This window comes from Ranitomeya imitator, chromosome 2 (genome assembly GCF_032444005.1).
Source record: "Ranitomeya imitator isolate aRanImi1 chromosome 2, aRanImi1.pri, whole genome shotgun sequence".
In the NCBI taxonomy this organism is placed as follows: domain Eukaryota; kingdom Metazoa; phylum Chordata; class Amphibia; order Anura; family Dendrobatidae; genus Ranitomeya; species Ranitomeya imitator.
Genome location: NC_091283.1, coordinates 769,549,489 through 769,562,179, shown reverse-complemented (window position 1 = coordinate 769,562,179; position 12,691 = coordinate 769,549,489). Strand labels below are relative to the sequence as shown.

The 12,691-nt window shown below is 47.2% G+C and overlaps 1 protein-coding gene and 1 long non-coding RNA gene across 3 annotated transcripts in view; one reads left to right on the top strand and one right to left on the bottom strand.

Annotated features, from left to right (window-relative positions):
- LOC138667766 (uncharacterized) overlaps window positions 1-1,056 on the bottom strand; it is a 70,930-nt gene extending 69,874 nt beyond the window's left edge. The window contains exon 1 of the long non-coding RNA XR_011318926.1: window positions 972-1,056. This is a non-coding gene — a long non-coding RNA (uncharacterized lncRNA). The remainder of the gene's footprint in view (window positions 1-971) is intronic.
- A 2,875-nt stretch (window positions 1,057-3,931) lies between these two features.
- TNKS2 (tankyrase 2) overlaps window positions 3,932-12,691 on the top strand; it is a 98,682-nt gene continuing 89,922 nt past the window's right edge. The window contains exon 1 of one of the 2 annotated variants that reach the window (XM_069753462.1): window positions 3,932-4,492. In XM_069753462.1, coding sequence (XP_069609563.1) covers window positions 4,291-4,492 — 202 coding nt within the window. In that variant the 5' untranslated portion in view covers window positions 3,932-4,290. The remainder of the gene's footprint in view (window positions 4,493-12,691) is intronic. The other variant, XM_069753463.1, reaches the window with a different exon arrangement.

Below are 12,691 nucleotides of genomic sequence, written 5' to 3'. Positions count from 1 at the left end.
CACATGTACTCAGCCTGGCTCATAGCTGTAAATCATTCAGCTGAGGCGATGAAAACTTAATCTCTGAACACTAATAAATACTCAGGAGGTCACCTGAGCGTGCTCGGGAAAACCCCAGCAACGAGTACACTCGCTCATCACTAATGCTCAGTAGTGTGTGTGGCCTCCACGTGCCTGGGCATGCTCCTGATGAGGCGGTGGATGGTCTCCTGAGGGATCTCCTCCCAGGCCTGGACTAAAGCATCCGCCAACTCCTGGACAGTCTGTTGTGCAGCGTAACGTTGGTGGATGGTGCGAGACATGCCGGTCTCATGCTACCACGAGTGTGAGAGCAAAACCAACATTCAAAGGTGACCAAAACATCAGCCAGAAAGCATTGGTCCTGAGATGTGGTCTGTGGTCCCCACCTGCAGAACTACTCCTTTATTGAGTGTGTCTTGATAATTGCCAAAATTTTTCATCTGTAGTCTATTCCATTTGCACAACAGCATGTGAAACTGATTGTCAATCAGTGTTGCTTCCTAAGTGGACAGTTTGATTTCACAGAGGTTTGATTTACTTGGAGTTATATTGTTTAAATGTTCCCCTTATATTTTTGAGCAGTGTACATCTCAATAATATCACTCACAGTTCACATTGAAATGTTGAGAAGGAATGTTGTGAACGGACATGTTACATTGGTGACGTCCTATTACAAGACTGCGCTGGTATCAGCGATATCTTCAGAATGATCTGCTCTATCACTATTAGTAAAAAGACCCACCAGAAACCTAAATTCAGTGCTTAAGATGAGCGTCCCTGTATTTTTGTATATATGATGCATGTAGTTTATTTATTTATTTTACTCACTTATACAGTGCTATTAATTCCACAGTGCTTTACAGACATTTTATAGTTGTAGAGAATTATATTTTTTGAGTTCAGATTTTTAGTCATTACAAAGTCACATTACCTCACATCACATTGTTTACCTCTGCAGTTCTGTATAAAATTTGGCAAATTGAGCCTCCTAATCCTGTGCATCCACCGATGATGTTGGCAACGTTTCTTGCTCCTATAGAAACATGCACAAACCCTATTTACCCGCAAAGATATTTATCTAAGGTAAATAAAATGAAGTACAAGAGTAATGTTAAAATATAATTTATTAAACAAGATTAAAATTAGAAAGGTTCTAGGTCAAAAAAGAGGGATCTAATACCAAGGTGTGCACAAAGCGAAGCGCACGTCGGGGCAGAGGAACACCATCGTGTGGCGCAGCAGAATAGCCTGGACAGGTATAGAACGATCATTTCTTTTACCTATAGCCTATTATCCTGCACATTAACCTTATGACTCTTAGTAGTCACAGTATTATTGGTATTTTAGTACAGGGTTTTTTGGCTCAATATAATGTTGTATAGTTAATACCTGTCAGGCACGCTCTGATTGTTTCATTCAGATTCCTGGGTTACCAACCCTATAGCACTAATGCACCTTTCTATTGTTAGTTAGGTATTGTGTTTAGAGACACTTCTTGAGTAGAATCTGGGTAGATGAGGAACACCCTTTGTCTTAGGCTGGTTTCACACTTGTGTTTGGCTGGTCTGCGTACATTCTCCGTTAAGTTCCGCCTACTGCTGCATGCGTCCTGCATACCTATCTCGAACATGGAGTACGCAGGGACATGCGTTGTATACCGAGTGTCCACCTGCGGCGTTTTGAAGTGCCCGCTGACTGCACGGGAACGCAAAAAGGCCCGATTCATCAAAGCTCCTACACCACAGTTGTGCAGGACCTTTGGCGTTCTCTCGCCCAGCTCTGACACAGCGTTCAGAACTGGAGCAGACAAACCTTGTCATTCGTGAGGAGCGGCGGCGTTTCCCGATACCACACATCTTACTCTAGTCCCCGAATGGAGTAAGATTTATGGTGAGGCTCCGAGGTATGCGACTGACTTCAGCTCGTCTCTTCCTTAAGGGTACCGTCACACAGTGGCATTTTGATCGCTACGACGGCACGATTCGTGACGTTCCAGCGATATAGTTACGATCTCGCTGTGTCTGACACGCTCCTGCGATCAGGGACCCCGCTGAGAATCGTACGTCAAAGCAGATCGTTTGAAACTTTCTTTCGTCGTCTAGTGTCCCGCTGTGGCGGCATGATCGCATGGTGTAACAAAGGTGTGCACGATATTGTATACGATGTGCGCATAGTAACCAACGGCTTCTACATCGCAAACACGTCATGAAATTATCGCTCCAGCGTCGTACATTGCAAAGTGTGACAGCAGTCTACGACGCTGGAGCGATATTGTTACGATGCTGGAGCATCACGGATCGTGCCGTCGTAGCGATCAAAATGCCACTTTGTGACGGTACCCTAAGACCAGTGTGAACGACACCAGTCTGATGAATCGGTGCCAAGAAATAATATAAGCCATAATAAATAATAATAATAAAGTCCTGGAACTCAGAAAATGGCGACAATTTTTTTTAACCCCTTACTGACATTGGACGTATTAGTGCGCCGATGTCAGTATCCCCCGCTTTAATGTGGCGTTCGGCAGTGAGCCCACATCTTTTCCGGGACAGGCCAGCTGTTTTGATGGTGATTCCACCAGTGGCTATTAACTAGTTAAATGCCAGTCAAACTGACAGCAGAATTTAAATCACATTTCCAGCCATCGTGCTGGAAATACAGGCACCGGTGACCCCCCCTGACACATGATCGGGGGTCATCAGTTCCTCGGCATGACAACCAGGTCTCCTTGAGACCTCTACGGTTGTCAGAGCTGGATTGCTATGAGTATCACCCAGTGGTCGACCGCTCATAGCAACTCGGTAATTCAGGTACATAGAGGCGATCTGAACATTGCCTCTACGTAGATGATCAAACATACATATTTGGTATCGCCGAGTTCAGAATTGCCCAATTAAAAAATAAGGACTAACCTGATAGCTAAACGGCATAGCGATAAAAAAAAAAGTCAGAACCCCAGAATTTGACAAAATGGTATTATTAAAAACATCAGCTCGGCACGTAAAAAAAAAAAAAAAAAAGGTCCTCACCTGACCCAAGATCACGAAAAGTGGAGACGCACAATTTTTTTCTTTTCAGCAAATTTTGGAATTTTTTTTATCACCAGTTAGATATAAAATAACCTAGACATGTTTGGTGTCTATGAACTCATAATGACCTGGAGAATCATAATGGCAGGTCAGTTTTAGCATTTAGTGAACCTAGCAAAAAAGCCAAACAAAAAACAAGTGCAGGATTGCAGTTTTTTTTTTGCACTCTCACTACACTGGGAATATTTTTCCCGTTCATCTAGTACACAATATGGTAAAACTAATGATGTCGTTCAAAAGTACAACTCTTCCCGCAAAAAACAAGCCCTCACATGGCCATATTGACGGAAAAATAAAGTTATGGCTCTGGGAAGGAGGGGAGCGAAAAAAGAAAAACCGCTCCGGTCATGAAGGGGTTAAACAAAGTTCTGACCAGTAATATAGAGAACGAATGGAGAAAAAGTCGCCAGGTCGCATCACTGCGCAACCGCACCATGAAAACAAGAGCAAAGCAACACCGTGAGGGAACGCTACACAACTGGCACGGCCCCTTTGTTGGCAGCCCCTTTAAGACGGTGTGCGCCTGTCACAAGTAGGCGACCGACCTCACCGCGCTCCCGCCAGCACTGTCCTGTAGTGTGCACGCCGACTGCGGCTGTGCAGCATTGGCCCTGGCAGCAGGAGGACCAGGAACCACACTGTAGGAGGTGACGTGCTCGGTCACTTCCGGAACACACAGTGGGCGGGACGATGATTGGAGGGCGGGACGATGATTGGAGGGCGGGACGATGATTGGAGGGCGGGACGATGATTGGAGGGCGGGGCGGCAGACAACGTGCGCGAGCAGTGTGGTGGTATGCGCAGGCGTGTGCGCGCACAGCCTGTGTTTTCGGCGTTACGTCACGTGACAGGACTTGCCTGCCTCCTGCTGGCCCTGTCATACGCTCCGTGTCGGTGCTGAATTCTGCCCCCGTGTCCGAACGGCCAATTGGCAGAGTAGAGGTCGTGTCACTGGAGAGTATGGAGCGCGGTGACAGCTGAGAGAGGGCCGCTACCGTAAGACGACACGGCGACGCGCGGGGGCCAGGTGCGGGCAGACTCCCCCGGTGATGGCCTCCGGGTGTCTGTGACGCGCCCGGGCGTCGGTAGGGAGGACTGCGGCCTGGGAGCTCAGGCTCTGCACGGTACTCCGGCTCCTCCTTCCTCCGTGCACACAGGCGGGGACTGCTGCTGGTGGAGGATGTCCGGCCGCCGCTGTGCCGGGGCCTCTGGCTCTGCTGCAGCCCACGGAGACACCGGAGGAAGCGGGGAGCCGGCCCGCGAGCTGTTCGAAGCCTGCAGGAACGGGGACGTGGAGCGGGTGAGGAAGCTGGTGGCGGCCGACAACGTGAACAGCAGGGACACCGCGGGCAGGAAATCCACCCCGCTGCACTTCGCCGCCGGTAAGAGACCGGGGGAAGCGTGTATACATGGGGGGAGGGGGACACCGGGGGAGGTGTGTATACATGGGGGGAGGGGGACACGGGGGAAGTGTGTATACATGGGGGGAGGGGGACACCGGGGAAGTGTGTATACATGGGGGGAGGGGGACACCGGGGAAGTGTGTATACATGGGGGGAGGGGGACACCGGGGGAGGTGTGTATACATGGGGGGAGGGGGACACCGGGGAAGTGTGCATACATGGGGGAGGGGGACACCGGGGAAGTGTGCATACATGGGGGAGGGGGACACCGGGGAAGCGTGTATACATGGGGAGAGGGGAATACCGGGGAAGCGTGTGTACATGGGGAGAGGGGAATACCGGGGAAGCGTGTGTACATGGGGGAGGGGAATACCGGAGAAGCGTGTATACATGGGGGAGGGGGACACGGGGGAAGCGTGAATACATGGGGGAAGCGTGAATACATGGGGGAAGTGTGTATACATGGGGGAGGGGGACACGGGGGAGGTGTGTATACATGGGGGAAGCGTGTATACATGGGGGAGGGGGACACGGGGGAAGCGTGTATACTTGAGGGAGGGGGGTACGGGGGGAAGCGTGTATACAGGGGGAGGGGAGCACGGGGGGAAGCGTGTATACATTGCGGAGGGCGGACATGGGGGAAGCGTGTGTACATGGCGGAGGGGGACACGGAAGCGTGTGTACATGGGGGAGGGGGACACGGGGGAAGCGTGTGGACATGGAGGGGAGGGGGACGCTGGGAAAGTATTTAATTTTTACAAAAAGCAGGTCTCGCAATGTTGTATTTCACAGTGTTCCTAATTTCCCAAATAGGTGTGAAGAATATATGAGGGGTAACTGGGGAGAAGTATTGAGGTAGTTATGGGGGGGGTGACATGGAAGTATTTCAGGGGATGACACAGAGGAAGTGTATATGTGTGTATACCGGTATATCATTTTAATTTATTTATATATTAGGGGCTTCCCTGGTGTCGGTCCCTGACACAGACCCTTCACCCATGAAAGGCTATATGTGTCTATAGGCGGCAGGGGGATATGGCTAACAACTATTTTCCCAAAGACTTTTGGGGTTAGGACATGTCACTTCCTGCAGACTCGCCCGTCAGTCTCCTTTAGGCCCGTGCTGCACATTACTGCAGCGTCCTTTCTCTGTATAAGTGCTTGTTAACGGAAGCGATTGTCCGTTTGTCAGACAAATATCTGTTTGCCCTGGGCAGCAGTGGAGAGTGAAGTTTTACCTCTTTATCCATGTACTGATTTCTCGGCCAGAGCAGATCTGTGATAGGATCTGCAGCCATAGGTGTGTGCTCTTGGCACAGTTCTGCTTGTGCACGGACTCATCACTGACATTTGGGCTTCCCGTCTCCCTGCTGTGTGGTACTTTGCTGTGTCAGTGAGGCATACTGTCCATTCAGCGCTAATGAAGCTGGAGACGAGCTGATGTGCTGGCTGCTATGGGCTCTGTTTCATCTTTCATGTTCTTTGATTTTTGCTAACAAAAATGTTCCCTGCAGCTCTAGCCCTACCAAAGGAACGGAGAAGTCAATGAGGATTGTCAGGAATTGTTGGATCCATTGAAACTGTTGTCTATCTTTGGGGAAATTATGTTTAAGTAAACTGATTACTAAGGCTACTTTCACACATCAGTTTTTTGCCGTCAGGCACAATCTGGCGAATTTTGAAAAAAACGGATCCGGCAAAAGTTGCCGCTGGATCCATTTTTCTCATACACTTGTATTAGCGACAGATGGGCTCACGTTTCATCCGTCGTTGGATCCGTCGAAAATGGTTTCTCCGGCGGCCGGAGAAAACGGACATAGTAATGTTTTCTGTGTCCATCAAAATAACTGACAGCGACGGATCCGTCGTCGTCTACTATAATAGAACCCTATGGCGCTGGATCCGTCAAACTGAGCATGCATTTTTCATTCTGATTTCTCCGGATCAGCTAGTCTTATCCGGCGCAAAAACGGATCCGTCTCATCAGTTTTTCACAATTTGCGACCGGTCCGTTTTTTTTTTTTTAATTCATTGGATTGAGCCTGACTGCAAAAAACTGATGTGTGAAAGTAGCCTAAAGTGCTGCAGATTATGTTGAGTGGGAGGAGAGGGGCTGACATTGCTGTTCTAATACCAGTCCTAAAATCTTTTCTTTCATAGTAGGGTTGAAAACAGATGTATTTCCATCAAGATCAGATTCGTTCTTTTCTGGCTTTGTATATATGAACTATGCATCATAGTGTTATCAGATAGCTGTAAACACAGTGTAGACCAGACTCATTTGTAGACATTCAGTCCATTTGAAATTACGGTACATTGATATTTGGGGAATGGTCAAAATTTTCTTTTTAAAGGGCCACTGTCACCCCCTCCAGCCGTTATAAACTAGAAGAGCCACCTTGTGCAGCAGTAATGCTGCATTCTAACAAGGTGGCTCTTTTAGTTTTTGGTGCATGTATTCCCAAAATAAAGCGTTTTATTACTTCTCAAAAATACCTGTCTTTGTCCAGGGAGGCAGGTCCTCACCCCCCTGCTTGAAACGCCACACTGCCGTCACTCAAATATTCAGGGGCTGATAAGTTTCAAAAAACGCTACATGTAACGTTTTTTGCTCCTGACGGACCGCTTTTTCCGACCGCGCATGCGCAGCGGAACTCTGCCCCCACCTCCCCGCACCTCACAATGGGGCAGCGGATGCGCCGGAGAAATGCATCCGCTGCCTCCGTTGTGCAGTGCGTTAAACGCTAGCGTCGGAATCTCTGCCCGACGCATTGCAACGGGGAGATTCCGACGCTAGTGTGAAAGTAGCCTTAGTTTATAACGGCTGGAGGGGGTGACCGTGGCCCTTTAAGCACCTTCTATTAGGGCCTGTGCACACGTTACAGATTTGTGGCTTTTTTTTGCATGGATTTGTCACACAACCTGAAACCTGGTTTCTTGATGGCAGCACACGTTGCTTATTTCTGACTTTTAGGTTTGGTGCAGATTTAAACCTGTGGCATGTCAATTCTTTCAGTGTTTTTGATCTAGATTCCACCCTTTCTAATGAGTGGGGAAAAGCTGCTCCAAAAAACGTGCGTTTTTCCTGCCAAGAGATGCAGAATTGGTGGATACATTTCTGCTTGGAATACTTCACCTGTGCACATACTATTTAACCATTTCTTGATATCTTGGCTGCATTTGAGTTTGACCACCATTCACATGCATCATTTTGATGTGAAAATGTGAGTTAAATCTGACATGTAAAGAGACCCTTCAGGGAGCTCACAGCTGCCTTGGGGGCTCAGTTGCAGATTCCATCATATTTGCAGAAAAAAAATAAGACATTTTCTTTTTTGGGAAATGGATGGAAACCTATGGTCTCCATAATATATTACTGTGGTTGGAGCCTTAGGGTACCGTCACACTGAAACGACGCTGCAGTGATACGGATCGCTGCAGCGTCGCTGTGTGGTCGCTGGAGAGCTGTCACACAGACAGCTCTCCAGCGACCAACGATCCCGAAGTCCCCTGGTAACCAGGGTAAACATCGGGTTACTAAGCGCAGGGCCGCGCTTAGTAACCCGATGTTTACCCTGGTTACCACGTAAACGTAAAAAAACAAACACTACATACTTACCTTCCGTGTCTGTCCTCCGGCGCTGTGCTTTCCTCTGCACTGTCAGCGCCGGTCAGCCGTAAAGCAGAGCGGTGACGTCACCGTTGTGCTTTCCGGTTGGCCGGCGCTCACAGCCAGTGCAGAGAAGCACAGAGCCGGAGGACAGACATGGAAGCTAAGTATGTAGTGTTTGTTTTTTTTAACTTTTACGCTGGTAACCAGAGTAAACATCGGGTTACTAAGCGCGGCCCTGCGCTTAGTAACCCGATGTTTACCCTGGTTACCAGTGAAGACATCGCTGAATCGGCGTCGCACACGCCGATTCAGCGATGTCAGCGGGAGATCCAGCGACGAAAGAAAGTTTCAAACGATTTGCTACGACGTACGATTCTCAGCGGGGTCCCTGATCGCAGTAGCGTCAGACACAGCGAGATCGTAAGGATATCGCTGGAACGTCACGGATCGTGTCGTCCTAGCGATCAAAGTGCCACTGTGTGACAGTACCCTTAGGTATAAACTGCAGGCAATTAGAGATTGATTGCAGATGGTGGATTGCTCAATAATCCTACTGTAAATGTAGTTATTAATGACCAAGGAAAGTTAAATCTTAAAGACAAAAATGGTTACGGCAATAAAGCAAGTGATAGCTAATAGTTGTGCACTCAGCCATTGCCTACTGTAAGTGATGTGCATTGGGCAATTCATCTCTAATTCATCGGACTGATCCACAGGGCCTGAAAGGCGCCCCTAGTGAGTGCTGGAGCCAACGTGTTTACGAGGGGAAGTTATCGGGAGTGAGCGTTGTTTAGTCAATCTGTCTGTATAAATGGGTCTTACCGCTGGGAGGTTGCTGTGTCCTCCACCTTTAGTTTTGAGATACTTTACTGAAGAAGGCGTCATTTTACAATGAAGGTAAATGCTTCCATAAAATTTTCCGTGAAGACTTTGGTGATTCTAAGGGTAAGTTCACACAGGACGTTTTTGCTTGTATTATTTTTCTGCAGCAAAACCTGATCATTTTGGCAGGAACGAAGCTGCGTCAAAAACGCAGGTTTAGGTGCGTTTTTTTTGGTGCGTTTTTTTTCTTTGTCCAGGCTAATGTCCTTAGATTTTCAGCAGCAAATAATGATACCTGCATTTTTGCTGCATTTTTTTCAACACCCATTCAAGTCAATGGGTGAAAAAAAACGCAGCAAAAACGCTGAAAGAAGTGACATGCTCTGTCAAAAAAACGCAGCAAAGCACAAAATACTGATCAAACAAAAACCCAATGTGTGTGCATGAGATTTCTGAAATCTCATAGGCTTTGCTGGTACTGTAAAAAGCAGCTGAAAATTAGCATAAAAAAAGCAGCAAAAATACGCAGCAAAAACGTCCTGTGTGAACTTACCCTAAGGATGATTGATTAGACTTGGATGTGGATCTCTCAGCTTCATGGCATGTAGTCGTTTCCCTATACTCATCGCAAGGCATCACCCCTGTATAACCAGCCTTTGTGGTTTTTAACCATTTCAGACTTTTTGGGGTGTTTTTAATGGCCTAAGCGGTGATCTTGAACATGATTGGTGTGTACGAATTGCTATAAAGAAGGCTGACAGTGGGATTTATGCTATGTGCACATGTTGCAGATTTGCCTCTGGAATGTTTTGTGCTGATTCTGCATCTCTTGGCAGAAAACGCAGGTGCGGATTTGGTGCGTTTTTTTTATTCAGATTTTGTGTGGATTTCATGCGTTTTTACCCCTGCGGATTTCTATAATGGAATGGATACAAAAATGCTGCAGATCCGCACAAATAAATGACATTCTCCTTCTTTTAATCCGCAGCGTTTTCCATGCGGAATTTTCCGCACCATTAGCACAGCATTTTTTTTCCATTGATTTACATTGTACTGTAAATCACTTGCGGATCTGCAGCGTTTCTTGCACAGAAAAAACCGCTGCGGATCCGCAGTAAATCCAAAACTTGTGCACATAGCCTTAATGAGTCCCCATTAGGAATATGCTGCAAGTAAATGTGGTGAAACTTGTACCATCTGCTATCAGAGCTAGTCTGACCCAGCTTCAGTAAATGTGCATAAAATACCCTTCTCTGTATGCAGATGTTTTGCGCCCATTAAGTTCCCTTCCCAGAGGGCAAACTGAAACATGGCTTGTTCATGAGGTTTGACTTTAGAAGTGTACCGGAAGTTTGAGTAATTGTGTGATGTGACCCACTTTTTTGTCCTAATCTGTATGATTTACTAGGTTTTGTTGCTGGCTCCATTAGTTAGGTAGATGTCGGCCACAACATACTGGGTTCATGCAAACCACTTAAGGAGAAGTCATCCCATTACTTACTAGGTCCAAAAGGTGTATTGCGGGAAGAGATGGGTCTGGTTTTTGAAAGACGTTTTCTTAAATTAATAATCTTCACATTGGATAAGGTACGGATTGCTGGGAGTTTGACTGCTGGTGACATGGTTCCTGAGACTGGGGCTCAGTGGGTTGGCACTGTTACTTTGAAGTCCTGGGTTCAAATCCCCCAAGTACAACATCTGCAAGGAGTTTGTGTATTTTTCCTCCAGGTACTGCAGTTTCCTTCCTCACTTCAAAGACATAATAATTGGGAATTTAGATTGTGAGCCCCATTTGGGACAGCAATGATAATGTCTGTGCAGCTCACAGGAATTAACGGTGCTAGATATGTAAATAAAATAAATGTGCCGTTAATATATGCATGCCTAATGGTTTAATTTTGTCCTGAAGTCACCATCTGTCAAAGAGGCCAGATGCTGCTTTTCTTTTTTGTCTTTGTTTCCCTAAAATGATATTTTGATCAGTAAGGTGTAAAATGACCCTGTTTTGCACCATGAATTGGTACTGTGACTCGCTCCCTAATCTTCCAGTACCTGGTGCCCCGTTTGCCCCAGTCACGGGCAGTGCTTTTTCCCCTCCTAGTTGTCACATCAGGTGACATGTTATCTTCTGTAAGGGCCCCGTCACACTTAGCGACGCTAAAGCGATCCCGACAACGATACGACCTGTCAGGGATCGTTGCTGCGTCGCTATGTGGTCGCTGGTGAGATGTCAAACAGTGCGATCTTCCCAACGACGCAGCAGCGATGCGGCGACCTGTAGCGACCTGCACAACGATGTCGTGACCCTGTCACATGGCAGCTATTATGACGATTCAGACCTTGATGAGGGACGTCCTGTGTGAGCGCTTCCCCTGACGAAGCTGTCTTTGTACAGCGACACGCGTTGGGCTTTCCCTCCGGTCATCACTGCCCTGCGGTAGCCCAGCCTCACAGCTGAGCCGCTGCCTCTTGGTGCCTCTTTAGTGCATACCCTTGGGTCCTTGTATATCCTTGGCTCACGATCTTACTGGGTATGTTGGTTCATTGTGGACACACTTGCTTTTGTGTCTAGGATATTATTCCATTACGCACTCCCTGGATCTATAGGGATATTGTGCGGGGGCTATGCATTATGTAGGGGCGGCTTTTGCTACCAGGTTTTCATTATTTTGTATTGTGCACAATATGTTAGTATATGACATGGTGTCTTTTATATTATATTGATATTGTACTTAGGATTCATGCACGGTGGTGTATGCGTTCCATTATTGTATGGTTCTTTGCTGCACGCAGTGGGCACAACTATAACTATGTATGGAAACAGGAACTATGTATGTACGGAGGGTGTTGTACACGATTTTAAATGTTTTTAAATTATGTTTCCAATAAAGCTTTTGTATTTTTACATATTATCTTGGTGGTGTGCGGACATTTTTGGTGGCTTCTGTCTCTTGTGTGCTTATGATCACACAGGTGTGCATTTGCGTTGCCTTTTCCGCGCCCATTCAGTTCCGATTGGTGGTCGCTACTGCGTTCTGATTGGTGGCGGCCTTGCCAAATAAATTAAGGAAAAATGAAAACGCATTTGAGACCCCAAACGATACCTACCGTGCACAAAATATAGGTGTCAGAAGAACCGTTGAAGAATAGATAAATCGAAGAGGAGTCGCAGGCCGGAGAACTCTACAACGATCTGCAAACCACCACGCGGTCAGGTACAAAGGATGGAAGCGCTACTATGTCGCCTTCTGTTGAAGGCATGACCGCCAATCAGAACGCAGTAGTGACCACCAATCGGAGCGGAGAGGTGCGGAAAAGGCAACGCAAATGCACGCCTATGTGTCGGTGTCTGAGTCGTCAACGAGGTCGTTGGTAAGGTGTCAAACACAGTGATGTGTGCTACCCAGCGGGACCTCAACGATCAAAAACATCGTGTCACACACGCCGATTCAGCGATGTCAGCGGGAGAGCCAGCGACCAAATAAAGTTCTGGCCTTCTAGCCCCGACCAACGACATCATAGCAGGATCCTGATCGCTGCTGCGTGTCAAACTGAACGATATCGCTAGCCAGGACGCTGCAACGTCACGGATCGCTAGCGATATCGTTTAGTGTGAAGGTACCTTTAGTCACGTCAGTGTAGGTCTGTGTTCATTTATTCAGGCCACTAAAGTCAATAGCCATGATTTTTTTTTTTCTTTGTACAAAAGATCATTTCAGTTTTTGGTTTGTCATTGATTTTTC